The sequence below is a fragment of the Ochotona curzoniae genome, unplaced genomic scaffold (assembly GCF_017591425.1).
Source record: "Ochotona curzoniae isolate NIBS_2020 unplaced genomic scaffold, NIBS_Ocur_1.0 contig_2404, whole genome shotgun sequence".
Lineage (NCBI taxonomy): Eukaryota > Metazoa > Chordata > Mammalia > Lagomorpha > Ochotonidae > Ochotona > Ochotona curzoniae.
Genome location: NW_024465451.1, coordinates 11,517,346 through 11,531,839, shown reverse-complemented (window position 1 = coordinate 11,531,839; position 14,494 = coordinate 11,517,346). Strand labels below are relative to the sequence as shown.

The following is a 14,494-nucleotide window of genomic DNA, read 5'->3' as shown; positions in this document are numbered from 1 at the left end:
TTAATTACATTGCATTATGTGACACAGTGTTATGGGCACTGGGATTCCCCCCACCCCTCCCCGAATCCTCTCCCCAAGGTGGATTTCTCCACCTTACTGCATTACCACATTTCAAATTCAGTTGAGGTTCTTTCATTGGAAGTAATACCAAGCATAAAGACCAGTGTCTTATTATCCTAGTGGGTTCAACGATTTCTTGGTGAGACCATCTCTGGTCTGAAGGTAAAGCCAGCAAAGTATCATCCCAATCAATTAAAAGCCCCAACATAACATCAACAACCATTTACAACCTTATGGCATTAATTGGCATGGTATTGATTAACAGTATGTTAATAGGAAAATGCGGGTTCTTAACTACATCCTGTGACTTCTTCATAGACATTTCAATTTTTGGTTTGTATTCAACCAGATTCCATACACCTCAAAATGGCTATAAATTACTATTCAGCTGTCTAGTCTATTTTTATTTTTGTATTTAGCTGTTTATACTGTTGAAGCATGATTTTGCTGAACTTAGTTGTTTTTCGGATGGTCTGAACTGACTTATAACTCTGAGCTGCTCCACTTTTAATATAGTTCCCTGCTACTGTGCCTGGGAAAGCAGCAGCAGATGACCCTGGTACCTGTGCTGCTGTTCCTGTGACTTCTGCCTGGCCCAACCTCTCCATTGTAGCCATTTGGGAAGTGAAACAGTGGTTGGGAGATACCTCTTTCTGTCTATTTCCTGTTCTCTCTCTCTCTCACTGTAACTCTGTCAAATAAAGAATATTTTAAAAGGAAAAATAAGAATCCAGATTTTTTTTTTTCTGGTTCTGACTCTCATAACTTTGTTATTTCTTCTTGAACTTCAGTCTCCTGATGTTAGTGTGAACTGTGCAACCTACATGATTTGTGCTTTTGAGGCAGTTAGAATTTCTTAGTGTCTGGAATACAGTAGGTACTCAATATATTAAGAAAATAAATAATTTTTTCTGTTTATTTTTGAGAGACAGAGCATCTGCTGATCTACTCCTGCAAATGCTTGCAGTACCCAGGACTGGCCAGTCAGAAACCAGGAGCCAGAACACCAATCCCAGTCTTCCACATAGATGGCAAGGACTTAAGTACTTGGCCCAACTTCTGCCACCTCCCAGGCTGAGCTTTTGTGGGAAGCTAGATCAGAAATGGAGCCAGGAATCCATGCCTAGGTACTGCGAAATGGGATGTAGTCATCCCAACTGCTGTACCAAAGTTGGCCCCTAAATACATAGTTCTGAATGAATGATGTGAGATCCTGTATCAAAAGTAAGACAGAATAAATCAGTTATGATAGAGTAAGCAAAATTTATACAGTTCATAGTTTCTTTTTATCCTAGTATAAAATGTGTTAAAGATGTGTTCAAGCAATTTGTCTTCATAAATTCATTTATCATATAGATTTTTGAGGTCCCAGATATAGAAAATGCAATATCTTTATAAAATTTTCATTCTTTATTGTCATATGATACAAATGTCTCACTGAATAGTCAATTAAGAATTAATATGTATTTGGTTCACTGTTTCCTCGTGTTAATTGCTGTGGCAGTTTTTGCATTTGAGTTCTTTAACTTATTTCTTTATCCTTAATTCTCTAATTGCAGATGATTTTCTTTCAGTTAAATTTTGCTTGGTTTGAGATCAGTATTTCTCCTTACATTAATTTTCCATTATTTAATTGCAGATGTTTGCTTTTAGAATCAAGGATGAGAAAATCCATTTTAAGTTACTGAGCTGCTATAATGTACTGTTAATAATTTATTTTCTCTACCTTTAAGGGATCCTATTGGGCAATTGACACCAATCCGAAGGAAGATGCACTGCCCACTCGGCCAAAGAAAAGGGCACGGTCTGTAGAACGGGTAAGGCTGTTTCTACCATGAATTTAGAAGAGTGGGTTATATATCAGAAAAAACACATGTTAAAATTTCTTTACCAATTTAGCATCTATAACCATAATTAAATTACAATTACTTGAATAGCATTTTGTGTTTTTCAGAATACTTTTCAGTTATTATTTAAATCTTTGGATGAAACAATGAATTAAGGAATTAAATAAAAGTTTTGCTATAATTGGGGCATAGTTATTATCTGAGATTTGAGTCCAGTCTCCTGTATTCTAATTTGGTGCTCCTTTATTTTTCAGTATTGAGAATAGTTTTACATACCACAGCCTTTTTCTTCTTGTTGTATATAGTCTATTTGCTTACATTGAATTTCTTCATTGTCTTTCTGCCTTATTTGTTTAATGGTCACTCTGTACATAAAGTCTGCCCATGTGTTTTTAATCTTGTGACTGGCTTTTTGGTTAATGCTACTGTCAAGGAATGATGTAAAGAGAAAGGGAGCTGTGATTGGAATCCTAAGTAGTCAGCACTTACGCTGCCATCAAATCTTAAATTTGTGCTTGAGCTTTCTCTATCATTTATATATTCTCTATGTCAGCCGAAAACACACATCAGTTCTACCCTGTTGTTCTTTAGGACCCATTTCAAACAAGAGCTATTTTGTGAAGCCCTTCCTTTTTCATTTGTGTTCTTGCAGAGATATCTTGACACTCTTTTATAATATTACATTTTATAGAAATTTGTTTCTGTATTTATCTCCTTCACTAACATCTGTAAGAGCACAAACAGCATAATATTAGTAAATGTTAGTAAATGTACACAGAATAATCCACCCACTCTAGGATAAGGTGAAGTAAACATTTGGTCCAGTAAACATATTCTGTGCCCTTTCCTGGAAAAACGGTAAAAATTTTGATCCTCAAAGATGAGCATTTCTAGCTAGTTTTAAATTGAGATTACAGAAACTGTGATGTATAGCAATAATTAGGCTTAGGCAGCTTTGTGGGAGTCAGCAGGGGACTTCAGTAAGCTATATATCAAGTTAGATAGAAGTAAACGTGAACTCTTAGGCCAGAACTGTATTTGACTACACAAACCAAAGGATAAAAAGTTAAAAAATTAGTGTTGATGGCATAGTCATCATGTCCTGGCTGCTCCACTTCCCATCGAGCTCCCTGCTTGTGGCCTGGGAAAGCAACAGAGGATGGCCCAAACCCTTGGAATCCTGCAACCAAATGAGAGATCCAGAACAAGCTCCTGGCCCTGCCTTTGGATCAGCTCAGCTCCAGCCACTGTGGATATCTGGGGAGTGAACCAAGCGGATGGAAGATCTTTCTCTCTGTCTCTTCTTCTCTGTATAAATCTGACTTTCCAATAAAAATAAATACATCTTTAAAAAAGGAAAGATAGGTGAGATGTTAAGCTCTTTATGTATTGGATTCAGAGAGAAGGAATCTCAACTTCTACCCTTTTGGTTCCGCTTTTAAGCCAACTTAGCAAGTAGACTTTATGCAGAAATAGGAGCATAAAACATTTACATGTGTTGCCAGAATTTGAGGGAAGAGGATAATTCCCCTCCCCCACTTTTTTTAACCCCTATCCTTATCAAGCAACTTGGAAGCATGGACAAAGAATTTGAATGGCTGAGGAATTGTGATCTTCTGTGTTTCATTCTCTTTTGAAATTCCTGGAACTTAAAATATTTTTGGAAGCTGAAATTGTTTGTTGAGTTGACAGCTGAACATTCTTTCTGAACAATAAGCCTGCCTTTTATTCTGTTAAATGTGTTTCATAGTTCTTGGAGCAATCTATGTTTATTTCTAAGAGGTTTTTTTTTTGTTTGTTTTGTTTGTTTTTTTTCCCTGAGAGTATACTGTTAATTAATAATGAAAAAAAAAGGGAATTTAGTTTTATTACCTTGTGTTCTTGAATGTACATTTTGGAAATGTTTTCTATACTCATTCTTGATACCTTTTCTGCTTTTTTTGTTTTCATGTCAAGTGTTAATTATAAACATTTCTTATAATATCCATCTTGTACCAGAGCCTTCTGTTTGGTAGTACTGGTATTTATTTGGCTTGATCTGTTTATTGATTACCACTGTAGATAGTAAAAGACGAGACACGCTGTAAACAGAGTGTGTATAATCAGATATTATTTGAAAAGTATCCTGAAAGATAGTGTTCTTATAAACTGTCATTTCCTACCTTGGTAAACTGTTGTGTCAGTTTTTTTTTGGAGGGTTCTTTTTTTAGAAGGTGGATGACAGGTTATGTGTGTTTAGTGTTTTTGTTAAAACAGAGTTTATATTTTAAGTGCCCACTGGGTTTTAGCTAAGGAAATGCCTATGGCAGTGAGAAAGAAATGGTTCTGAACATGGTCTTTAAACATTTGAAGTTTTTTCAAAAACCAGACATGACCCATTAATTGACAACTTTTAAAGGATAGACTTTTTTTTTTAAAGATTTATTTATTTATTGGAAAGTCAGATGTACAGAGAGGAGGAGAGACAGACAGGAAGGTCTTCCATCCGATAATTCACTCCCCAAGTGAGCGCAATGGCTGAAGCTGAGGCAATCCAAAGCCAGGAGCCAGGAGGTCCTCTGGGTCTCCCATTTGGGTGCAGACTTTTAAATGTGGACATTGAATGTATGTTCCTAACAGTTTTTTTGAATTCTGTAATTCCTTTCTCCTTATATAAATATTGGAGTTGGATATACAAGATAAAAATATTTCCTGTGTGTTTTTAAAAATTTTGATAGAGAAGTGAGTTTTTGATAAAAAAAAAAAAGAAAGGACTTTTGGAAAATTGCTAGAAAGAAGTGTTATTTTTAAAATATGACAGCGTTTCCCCAGTGGAAAGTAAAGCCTGAAAAATTATCTCAGATTATTCTTACTCTTTTTTTTTTTAATTCGTATTTGAAATACAGACTTAGAGATGGAGACAGAGATCCTCTATCTGCGGATTCATTCCCCAAGTGGCCATAACTGCTGGCTCTTAGCTGGTCAGGAGCCTCCTTCATGTGGGTGCAGGGGCCCAAGCACTTGGACATCCTCTGCTGCCTTAAAAGGCACACCAGCAGGAAGCTGGATCAGAAGTGAAGCAGTGAAAATTCAAACCAGTGCCCATATGAGATGCCAGCACTGCAAATGGAGGCCCAATATGTTATACCACAGTCTGGACTCAGGTCATTCTTAACTCATTTCTTTGGACACATTGCCTTAGTTTCCATAAATTTAAGGCAAGTGTTCTCTTCTGTTATTACAGAATTACTGTTTTTCCCCTTATTTTTTGAATATTTCTTTTTTATTTTCCTTATTTCCTTCTCTTAACCTTAATATTTCTTCTTTATCATGACATGGTCCTGAAGACCTAAAAAATATTGAATGCAGTTTTAAGTATTTTTAGAATATTCAAGCTATTTGAATCAAAGTGAAAGATGATAAACTCCTAGTAGAAGTCTCGTGTTTCTCTTCTGTCTGCAGTTGACTAGTTCTTGTGCCTTTTGATAAGTTCTTCAATTTCTTGTACTTTATTTTTTAAGGGGTTGTTTTTATTAGAAAGGCAGATAAAATTCAGTGAGAGAAGGAGATACAGAGAGAAAGATCTTCTCTCTACTAGTTCATTCCCTGAATGGCTCCAGAGCTGAGCCAAATTGAATCCAGGAGCTTCTTTCAGGTCTCCTATTTGGGTGCAGGTCCCAAAGCTTTGACCCATGCTCTAATGCTTTCCCAGGCCACGATCAGGGAGTTGAATGGGAAGTGGAGCAGCTGGGACTTGAACCGTCCGTCACTCATGTGATATGCTGGTGCTTCTAAGATAAGAATTTAGTCATTGTGACAGGTCTCGATTTATTATGCTTTAGTATCCTCAGCTATAGTAAGAAAGTAGAAATTATTATTTTGTAATAATGACAGATGATTATGCTAAAATATATTGTTCTGTCACTAGTGTTTTTGATAAAAGGCCACAACAGAGAATCAGATTACTTTTTATGTATGTATAATCTATGAATGAAAGAATTATTTACATTTAATAAAAACATTTTGAATTAAGTAATATGATCAAAGGTGACATAGAAAGTGTCAATTAATTTGTTACACTAGGTGATAATAAAGTGACTGTTTTCTGGGAAGGCCTGCCCCTAGGAATAGTTAGTGAGACTCAGAATTTTAAGACAGAAGTATATAGAAGTGTGTTTTATTTTGTTTAACATTTACTTATTTATCTGAAAACCAGAATTACAGAGAGTGATGAACGGAGAAGCCAGGGGCTTCTTCAGGCCTTACCTGACGGTGCCGAGGGACTCAAGCACTGGGGCCTTCTTGGGCTACTTTTCCCAGATCATTAGGGAGCTGGACCAGAGGAGAAGGTGGGACATGAGTTGACATCCGTATGGGATGCTGGTGTTGGCAGGCAGAGGCTTTACCCTCTGCCCCAATGCTGACCCCATAAGTGACTTTTGTGGAGAAAATAATATTTCAAGGGAGAAAAAATCACATGTGATGGACTTTTAAGTAAAGATTATGCTTGGTTGTATTGAAGAAAAATTTTAACTGTGGTGAAGTGCTTCTGCTAGTGTATTAATATTTAGTAGTAGAAGGATTTGGATGGAAAGATGAGACACATGGGATCAAGAATGTCATGTTGATTTGATAATGTGTAGTGTTGAGAAAGATCATATGAGGAAGATGCTGAAGAGATGGAGTTTGCAATAGTGATGACCTAGGTTAGCAGTATATACTGCATGAAAGAGAAAGTTCTGTAGAAAAACCAGCCTGGTTTCTAAATATTACTTATCAGTTTGATAGCTCTTTTGTCTGTATATAATATGTGCCCCAGCCATTATGATACGTATGATACATAGTTTTATACTGTGTGTAGAGGCAAGAAATGGTGTTTTTATGAAATTATGCTCTCGTGGGTTTATGGCTTGTCTTTCAAGTGGGGATAGTTAGGGTGAGGTAGAGAAGACAGTATTCAGTGAGTGTGAATTTACCATGAGCAGGCACTGTCCTGAGTCCTGGGCAAACAGCAGTGAACAGCAGTCATTTTCTGCTCTCATGAGGTTTATGTTCCAGTGGTGGGTTGGTTAGAGAAGATAGGGCCTAGTAAATCTAAGAGATTGATATCAAAGATATGGGATAGAGAATTATTAGAACTTAAAGGGCACACAATTAATTTTGTCTAGGTGAAATCCCTTTTCAAATTAACTTGCTTATTAAAAAGGCATAATGTTTTTAAACACGTGAGAATACACCTTTTCCACTGGGCTGGTCTTGGAGAGCAGTTGTAGACAAGATTAACTGAATTAGGGAAGATAAACTAGTAAAATAGGGTACTTGTAATTACTAGCTGTTCATTAATCCTCAGAATAGCATTCAGGTGATGTGTTACATGGTGACCATAAAGGTAGTCTTGAGAATTTCATGGCCGGGTAGCAAAGAGGCAGATTTAAATCTCCGAGTCAAAACAGAAGTTTCGTTGAGAAAGCAGTGTTTCAGAGGAAGCCTGTTGAATGAACAAAAGAAAAGACAGTTGCAAAAAAGAAAACTCCCACCAAAGTGTAAGGAACTAATAGATCATTTTGGCTGAGCATAGAATGCATGATTTCTAAGTTTCACTTTTCCCTGGCTTTTATTAGTTTTATGTTTTCATGTTGACTGATAATTCTCTAGCTATTTTCGGTTTTAATTTCCCCTCACTTGTTCAGTTAAACCAAAAAACACACTGTTTATTGGAAGCTGCTTAGAATAAAGAAAAGCAGAATTTGCTGGATATCACCTGTGGCATTTTTCGGAGACTGACATGGAGTTCTAGTGACATGGATTTAGAAGAAGGACCCCAAGGTTTTGTTGGGACTTTTTCTTAAATTATTTTCTTGAAGAAGTTCTCCAAGTTTTTAGTACAGGTTACTGCCTTTATTATGTTGATAATCACAGAATTATTTTCTTCCCACCCCAACCCACCCCCTTTAAAAATTGTGTCGTGGCTATTTTCTAATTTCTTTGCTAAAAGCTGTTACTCGAAAGCAGTGGTTTTCAGTGGAGGAGACCATTTCAGGGAGTATGTGAGATCAAAGTCATGTTCATAATAAAAACTGAATTTCATGAATTTTTTAGAGGCTACATGGTCTGTGTTTTGCAATAGTTTGAATGCAGACATTATAATCCAGCTTTCTTCTGAAAGGGTCAACGATCAGAGCCATTAAAAATATTTATGAAATAATGCCATTTTTTTCATTATTGTTTTGAAAAAATTATGTTTCATCACAATATATGGAGCTGGTGTTTGCCTCAGTAATTGAATTTCTGCTTGATTCCTGCATCCCTTAGTGAAGTACCTAGGTTTTAATACAGCCTTGCACTGGGTGTTGCATTCCAGTCTCCTGCTAATGCATACCCTGGGAGGCAGCAGTTGATGGCTCAGGTACTGGGGCCACTGCCACCCACATGAAAGCCCTTTAGTGAGTTCTGGCCTGCTGGCTTTTGCTGACCCAATGCTGATGTTGGATGGATATTTCTCTCTCCCTTTCTCCGTTTTGTTTTCTTCTCTCTTCTTTTGAAATGAATTAGGTTTACATGATATATTTATGATTATTTTAAGTGGGTTAATATCTGTTTTAATTGCTAATAGGTACATATCAGTAAATATAACTATATAAATAAAAGTTCTTGGGAATCTTCAGTAATTAATAATATTAAGGGGTTTCTGATACCACAAAGTTTGAAAACTATTATGTTGCAGGAGATGTTTTTTTTGATAAAAGGTATCTGCCGTAAGTTTGATTCTCTAAAAGTAGGCAAAATTAAGCACAGGTAGTTAAATTATTTAAATGGTGATCCTAGAACAGGGGTACATTGAGGCAGGCCAATAAAGAAGCTAATACAGTGTTAAGCTATTGACTCACTACTATGAGCATCTTGAGCTAGTAGTTCCTGGAACTCTGGAGGACATATTAGAACTCTGGAGCAATGAGTGGATACTTTTTTTTTAATCACTTCTTCCCTCTCATTGATTGAATGATGCTTTCTAGAGACGTTAACTTTTCAGCACCTTTGGATTACCCTGCAGAGAAGCCAAATTAATTCGTTGCCTAAAAGATCCCTCAGGAGAGAGTTGCAGTTATTCACAATGTTGATCAGCCTGCACAGTATAGAGATGACTGTGGGGTGCGAAGGAGAGATAGAGGTTGGTTGTAGGTGGGTTCTCACAGTGTTTGCCATGTGTTTTTCTTTTTAAAATCCTTTCGCTATCCCCTTTGGAATGTTTTTTGGCAGACCCTTTCATTCTTCCTTTTTATTTTGAAACATTTTTGTCTGTTATTTATTTGAAATGCAGAGAAACAGAGACAAAAAGATATTTTATCCACTAGCTTACTCCTAAATGCCCCCAAGTGTGAGCCAAGTCAATACCTGAAGACTGGAACTCAGTTGGGTCCCAGGGGGACCTACCTGTATAGGTGGCAGGGATACAAGTATTTGCTTCCAGGGTTTGCAGTAGTTGAAAACTGGATCATTTTCAGTGTTGTGGACTTAGATGTTTCCTGTTAGATTTAGTTTTGAATATTTCATCTTTGACATTATCATAGTTTTTTTAATTGCTTATGCTATTACAATTTTTGTGTCCTTTAATCTTAATGATAGCTGTTTAATCTTAATGATAGCTGTTTAAAGATGCATTGGGATTTCCTATTTAAATAATTGTGTATGCTAAAAACAAACATTTTTTCTGTCTCCCCCTTTTTTCCCTCTATCATAACCTCTTCCTTATTAAATGTATGTATTTCAAATTGGGGTCTGGCAGGCTATATTTAGCTGAATCTTGCTTTTTTATGTGTTTTTGTTTTTTAATTGCAGCATTTACACTAACAATTAAGTTATTTGTTTGATAGGTTAGATTAGGTTTACATTTTGTTTTTTGTTTGACCTATATATTTTAAAGTTTACCTCATTTCATATTTTCGAAATACATGCCTTTTGTGAGCCAGATTTAAAAACACAAACCTTTTGTGAGCTAGAATTGTATCCCTTCCCAAAATGTGTAGAAGTCTTCCAACCATACAGGGTCCTCTCTGCCACTTTCCATGTAGTATGTATCAGTTCTGCATACATTGTATATTTCACATGACAGGTAAAAACCCCTTCAGTAATCATGTTAATTTTAAAGCTTGTGAGACATCAATAGACTTGTATTTACCCAAATATCTGCCATATTCACTGCTTTAATTTTCTCCAGGTCTTAAGTTTTCCCTTTGTTGTAATTTTTCTTTGACCTAAATAATTTTCTTTGCATATTTTCCTCCAAACAAATCCACTTAGTTTTCCTTCATCTTATGTCTTTATTTTGCCTTCATTTCTGAAGAATATTTTCAATTAGCTGGATAACCTGATTAGACCTTTTGTTGGGGATAGCATTTTCATCACTTTTAAGATATTCATGGTGTCATGACTTCTTTGTTGAGAAATCCAGTCATTTTCCAATCCTATTTCCCTATATGTGATACTGTACTGCTGTGGTTGGTTTTCTACAGGAAAGAATTTGATTATGATAAATCTTAAGTGCAAGTTTTCTCTGAATTTGTCCTCACAGTGTTTCACTGAGCCTCTTGGCTTTATAGATTGATGTCTCACCAGATTTCCAGTTTTCAGTCATTCCTTGTCCATATATCTACTGCCCTTTTCTTTTGGAAATCACAAATATGCGTTGAATCTTTTGGGATTATCTCACAGCTTTCAGAAACGCTGACCTGTTTTTCCATCATTTTATGTTGCGTTTTAGTCACAGAATTATGGGTTCTTTTTTTTTTTTTCTTTCTTTCTTTCTTTCTTTCCAGCCTGTGATGTTCCTATCTGGTTCAGGTTGCTGTGTTTGCATGGGCTTTATTCCTTAGTCCCTTCTGACAGAAGGGTGGTTTCAGCTATCTATATACTCCACATCTTCTGCCCAACTTTGAGGCAGAAATGCAACGAAACAGGAAATTCACCAGCACACTAGTGGGAAGATTTTGATTTTTTTCTTTATAATCAGCCTATTTTATTCACCCTTCAGAATCCTAAGGAAGCTGTTTTTCCTCTCTGCCATACTGGAAGTCGGACTTAAATTTATGGGACTTTTTTTAAGGGTAAGAGGGAATACCAGAGAGACCTTAAATACAAGCTGGATGGGTTCTTGCAGATTAAGTTCTTGATACTTAAATCTTTGAGTTTATGACTGTGGTAATAATCATCCAGAAATGTTTTGGGATGCTTAGATTCACTGGTTTTACTAGTCAGACTACTTTTTGCCTATTAATAACATAGAATTAGTGTACTTACCAAGTATTCTTTATATTAAATATCAGATCATATAGTGAGAATGTTCTTTACTTTCTTTATGGAAACAAACTGAAATATATATATGTAAAAGAATGTCTAATTAAAAGCCCCCAAAATTTATGGCAGCTGAATCCGCGCATATGTGGAAATGCAGTTTCTATGTTAAGTCTGCATTCCTTCTCCCTGGTCACTGTGGAGTGTTCCTTCACACCTGCAGCTCTTTGACTTTTGTTCTAATGGACATCACAATAGCTGGCATTTATTGTATTTTTTAAGTAGTGTGCTAAGTGTTCTAATATATTGTTTCCTAATATTCTTAACAGCTTTAAAGGAAGTGATGCAGTTTTCCTTTTATAGATGAGGAAACAAATATAAATATTGTATAATTGCATGAAATTAGGCAACATAAGATTCCTTGTTTTTGCCTGTGGGAAAGAGTGAGGATTTGTGATCCACTAGTCTCGACTGAGATGACCAGGGTAAATTAGGAAAGTATGAGATTTGCAGTGTTCTAAGTTGATGGAAGTTAACGTAGAGATAAGTTAGGAAGCACCAAAACGGAGACATAGACGAAGTTGTCTTTGCAGCTTTTCCATGTCTATTTGTGTACCTCTTTCTATTTTCATCTCACACTCCTATGTAATCAACAGCCATGTTGTAGCTTACAAGGCTCTGGTCTTTTCAGTTTTTCATCTCAACCAATATCCCTGCTCTCTACTTCAAAGTTGATTTAGATAAAGGCATGAAAAGTCATGCTTCAGGGGCTTAGTAATAGATTTATCTCAGAAAATTGTCTCAGTGAAATTGTTCTCTTGCACATTCAATATGATCTGTTAAAAATATGTGTTCCACTGATACTATGAGTGGAGCAAATATTTTTTGCCAGAAGTAGAATGAGCATATAATTTATACTTTACCTTCTTTAACTTTTGTCATTGATGTTGAACTTTTGAGAACTAATTAAAAGCAATAAAAATTCTCTTAGGAGAAACATGCATTATTACAATGTATGTATTAAAAATTCTAAATGCAGAAAATCTAATTGTTTTTGCCACCCATTTTGGCTCTATAAACAATGAGTATGAAGTTGTTTTTTAGTGTATTGTAAAGTTGCATTAGCAGATAACTTAAGGCAGTAAACCTACAGTTGAGAGTATTAAGCCAGAGAGGTTTTCCCCCAGCTAAATGCCTGACTGATTTTTTGGATCAGAGAGATGAATAGCTTTGTTCCACAAGGTTTCTCATATGTCTAAATTTTGTTTAATCTTGCTTTTCTAGCGTTTTTGAGGATATTGCCCTCAGCTTAATTGCTAAGTATGCCTACCATGACCCTATCTATTTTACAGCTTGTTATAAATGGGAAAGAGAATGAAAGCCAAGCATGTTTTCTTTTGAGATATGACCTAGGAGCTTCACACATCACTCCTGCTTGTATCCCGTTGCCATACCTCTGTCATGAGATCACAGCTAGACGCAAATGAATCTGGAATAGCTCATCTGTAGCTGCATAGCCAAGAATAAATAACTATAGAATTCTGTTACTAAAGAGAAAGAGAAGAATGGATATTAGGGAACCATCAGCCCTGCAGCCCTCAACCACTTAAAATAGTTGTTAGAAAGAAGTCATATTAGTGAACTTTGTAATGTTCACTTGCATTCTAAAATATATAATCATAATTAGAAGGCATTTTAATGGTTAATTTTCAAAGCAAAGCACAAATCTGAGTATTAGAGAAATTGTTAAAATCCCTTTGGACTGTGTTAAAGTTGCTGGATGTGTGAGCTAATAATTATTCGTTTTGTTCTTGTATTTTAGGCCTCAACTCCATATAGCATAGATTCAGATTCTTTGGGAATGGAGTGTATTATTTCGGGAAGTGCCTCTCCAACTCTGGCAATCAACACTGTGACTAACAAAGTAATTTCATTTTTTAAAAACATTTTGAAATGTCATTGAGTAATGTATGATACCAATAGAGTTCTGTTTGGTTAAGTTGAAAGATACTATAAATTTATCTACAGTATATGTGACAGCTGGAATGCTGAGTCCATAACGTTTTAAAATTTACACAAATCAGAACAAAATGTTTCTAAGGAAGAATTGGAAAGTGCTAGGCCCGATATGATGCTCAGTGGCTAAATCCTCACTTTGCATGATCCCATATGTATGTGGTTCATGTCCTGACTGTTGTATTCCCCATCCAACTCCCTGCTTGTGGCCTGGGAATGCAGTGGAGGATGGGCCCAGAGCCTTGGGACCCTGTGCACAAATGGGAGACTCAGAAGAAGCTCCCTGGCTTCTGGCTTCTGGCTTCTGGCTTCAGACTGACTCAGCTCTGGCCATTGCAGCCACTTGAGGAGTGAACTAGTGGACAGAGGCTCTTTCTGTCTCTCCTTCTCTCTGTAAATCTGCCTTTCCAATAGAAATAAATCTAAAAAATTTTTGAAAGGTGCTTTTTTGGAAGCTCTGCACTAATTTAGATTTTTAACTGCTCATTCCCATTTCATCATTTTGTTGAAATCAATTTGTTTCTGAAACCACTGATTACTCTCCTAATATGATTTAAACAAAGATTTTCAAATTTCAGGGAGTCAACAGAATCCAGTAAGATAATCATTTGGACAACCTCTAAAGAGGTCATTGGAATGGTGGTCATCCTTGAAACAAGATTATATGGTGGTCTGCTGCATTTTTTTGTGATTTAAGAGTTTTTCTGTGCTAGGTCGTTAGATTCCTAGTGGGAAACAAATGTCTCTTCTTTACAAGGTAATTCCTTAAATCTCATATCTTAAAACTAAAATGCTCTTGGAGGTTTAGAAATGATTTTTATATACTTTTTCTTCCCTTGCACCATGAGTATTTTGAAGCCATGCATCTATTACTCATATTCTCTTTCGGTTTTGCTCTTACTCTCTCCCTCTAGCTTTCAGTTTGTTGCTTTACTTGCACTTGCTTCGTATTTGCTTCTTATGCTCCCATGTACACATATAAAGAACATATATTCTCATATTTACTGCTGAGTAATAGAGTATACACAACATCTTTTATTTGCAAAAATGAGTCATCAAACTCATATAATCAGATTTCCAATATAGAAAGTAAAGTAGCTAGTGAGGTATAGAATAATGACTTCCTCCCTCCCCTTTAACCTATTGAATGGCTCTATCATAATCACTTCAGAAATCGTCTATGCATTATATGTGTTTAGTGGTAGTGGTAATTTTGGGATTCTGCTGCATTAGTACTAAATCTGTTTCTCTATTAAAAGTCTAATCTCTGTTGATACCCAGATAGACTTGAAAATTTGAGGTGA

General features: G+C 36.0%; 1 protein-coding gene across 1 annotated transcript in view; it reads left to right on the top strand.

Moving 5' to 3' along the window:
- The window catches only part of FOXJ3 (forkhead box J3), a 141,878-nt gene that overhangs the window by 91,540 nt on the left and 35,844 nt on the right, over positions 1–14,494 (top strand). Inside the window, exons 5-6 of the mRNA XM_040974311.1 lie at positions 1,794–1,877; positions 12,997–13,098. Of these exons, the coding sequence (XP_040830245.1) occupies positions 1,794–1,877; positions 12,997–13,098 (186 nt within the window). The remainder of the gene's footprint in view (positions 1–1,793; positions 1,878–12,996; positions 13,099–14,494) is intronic.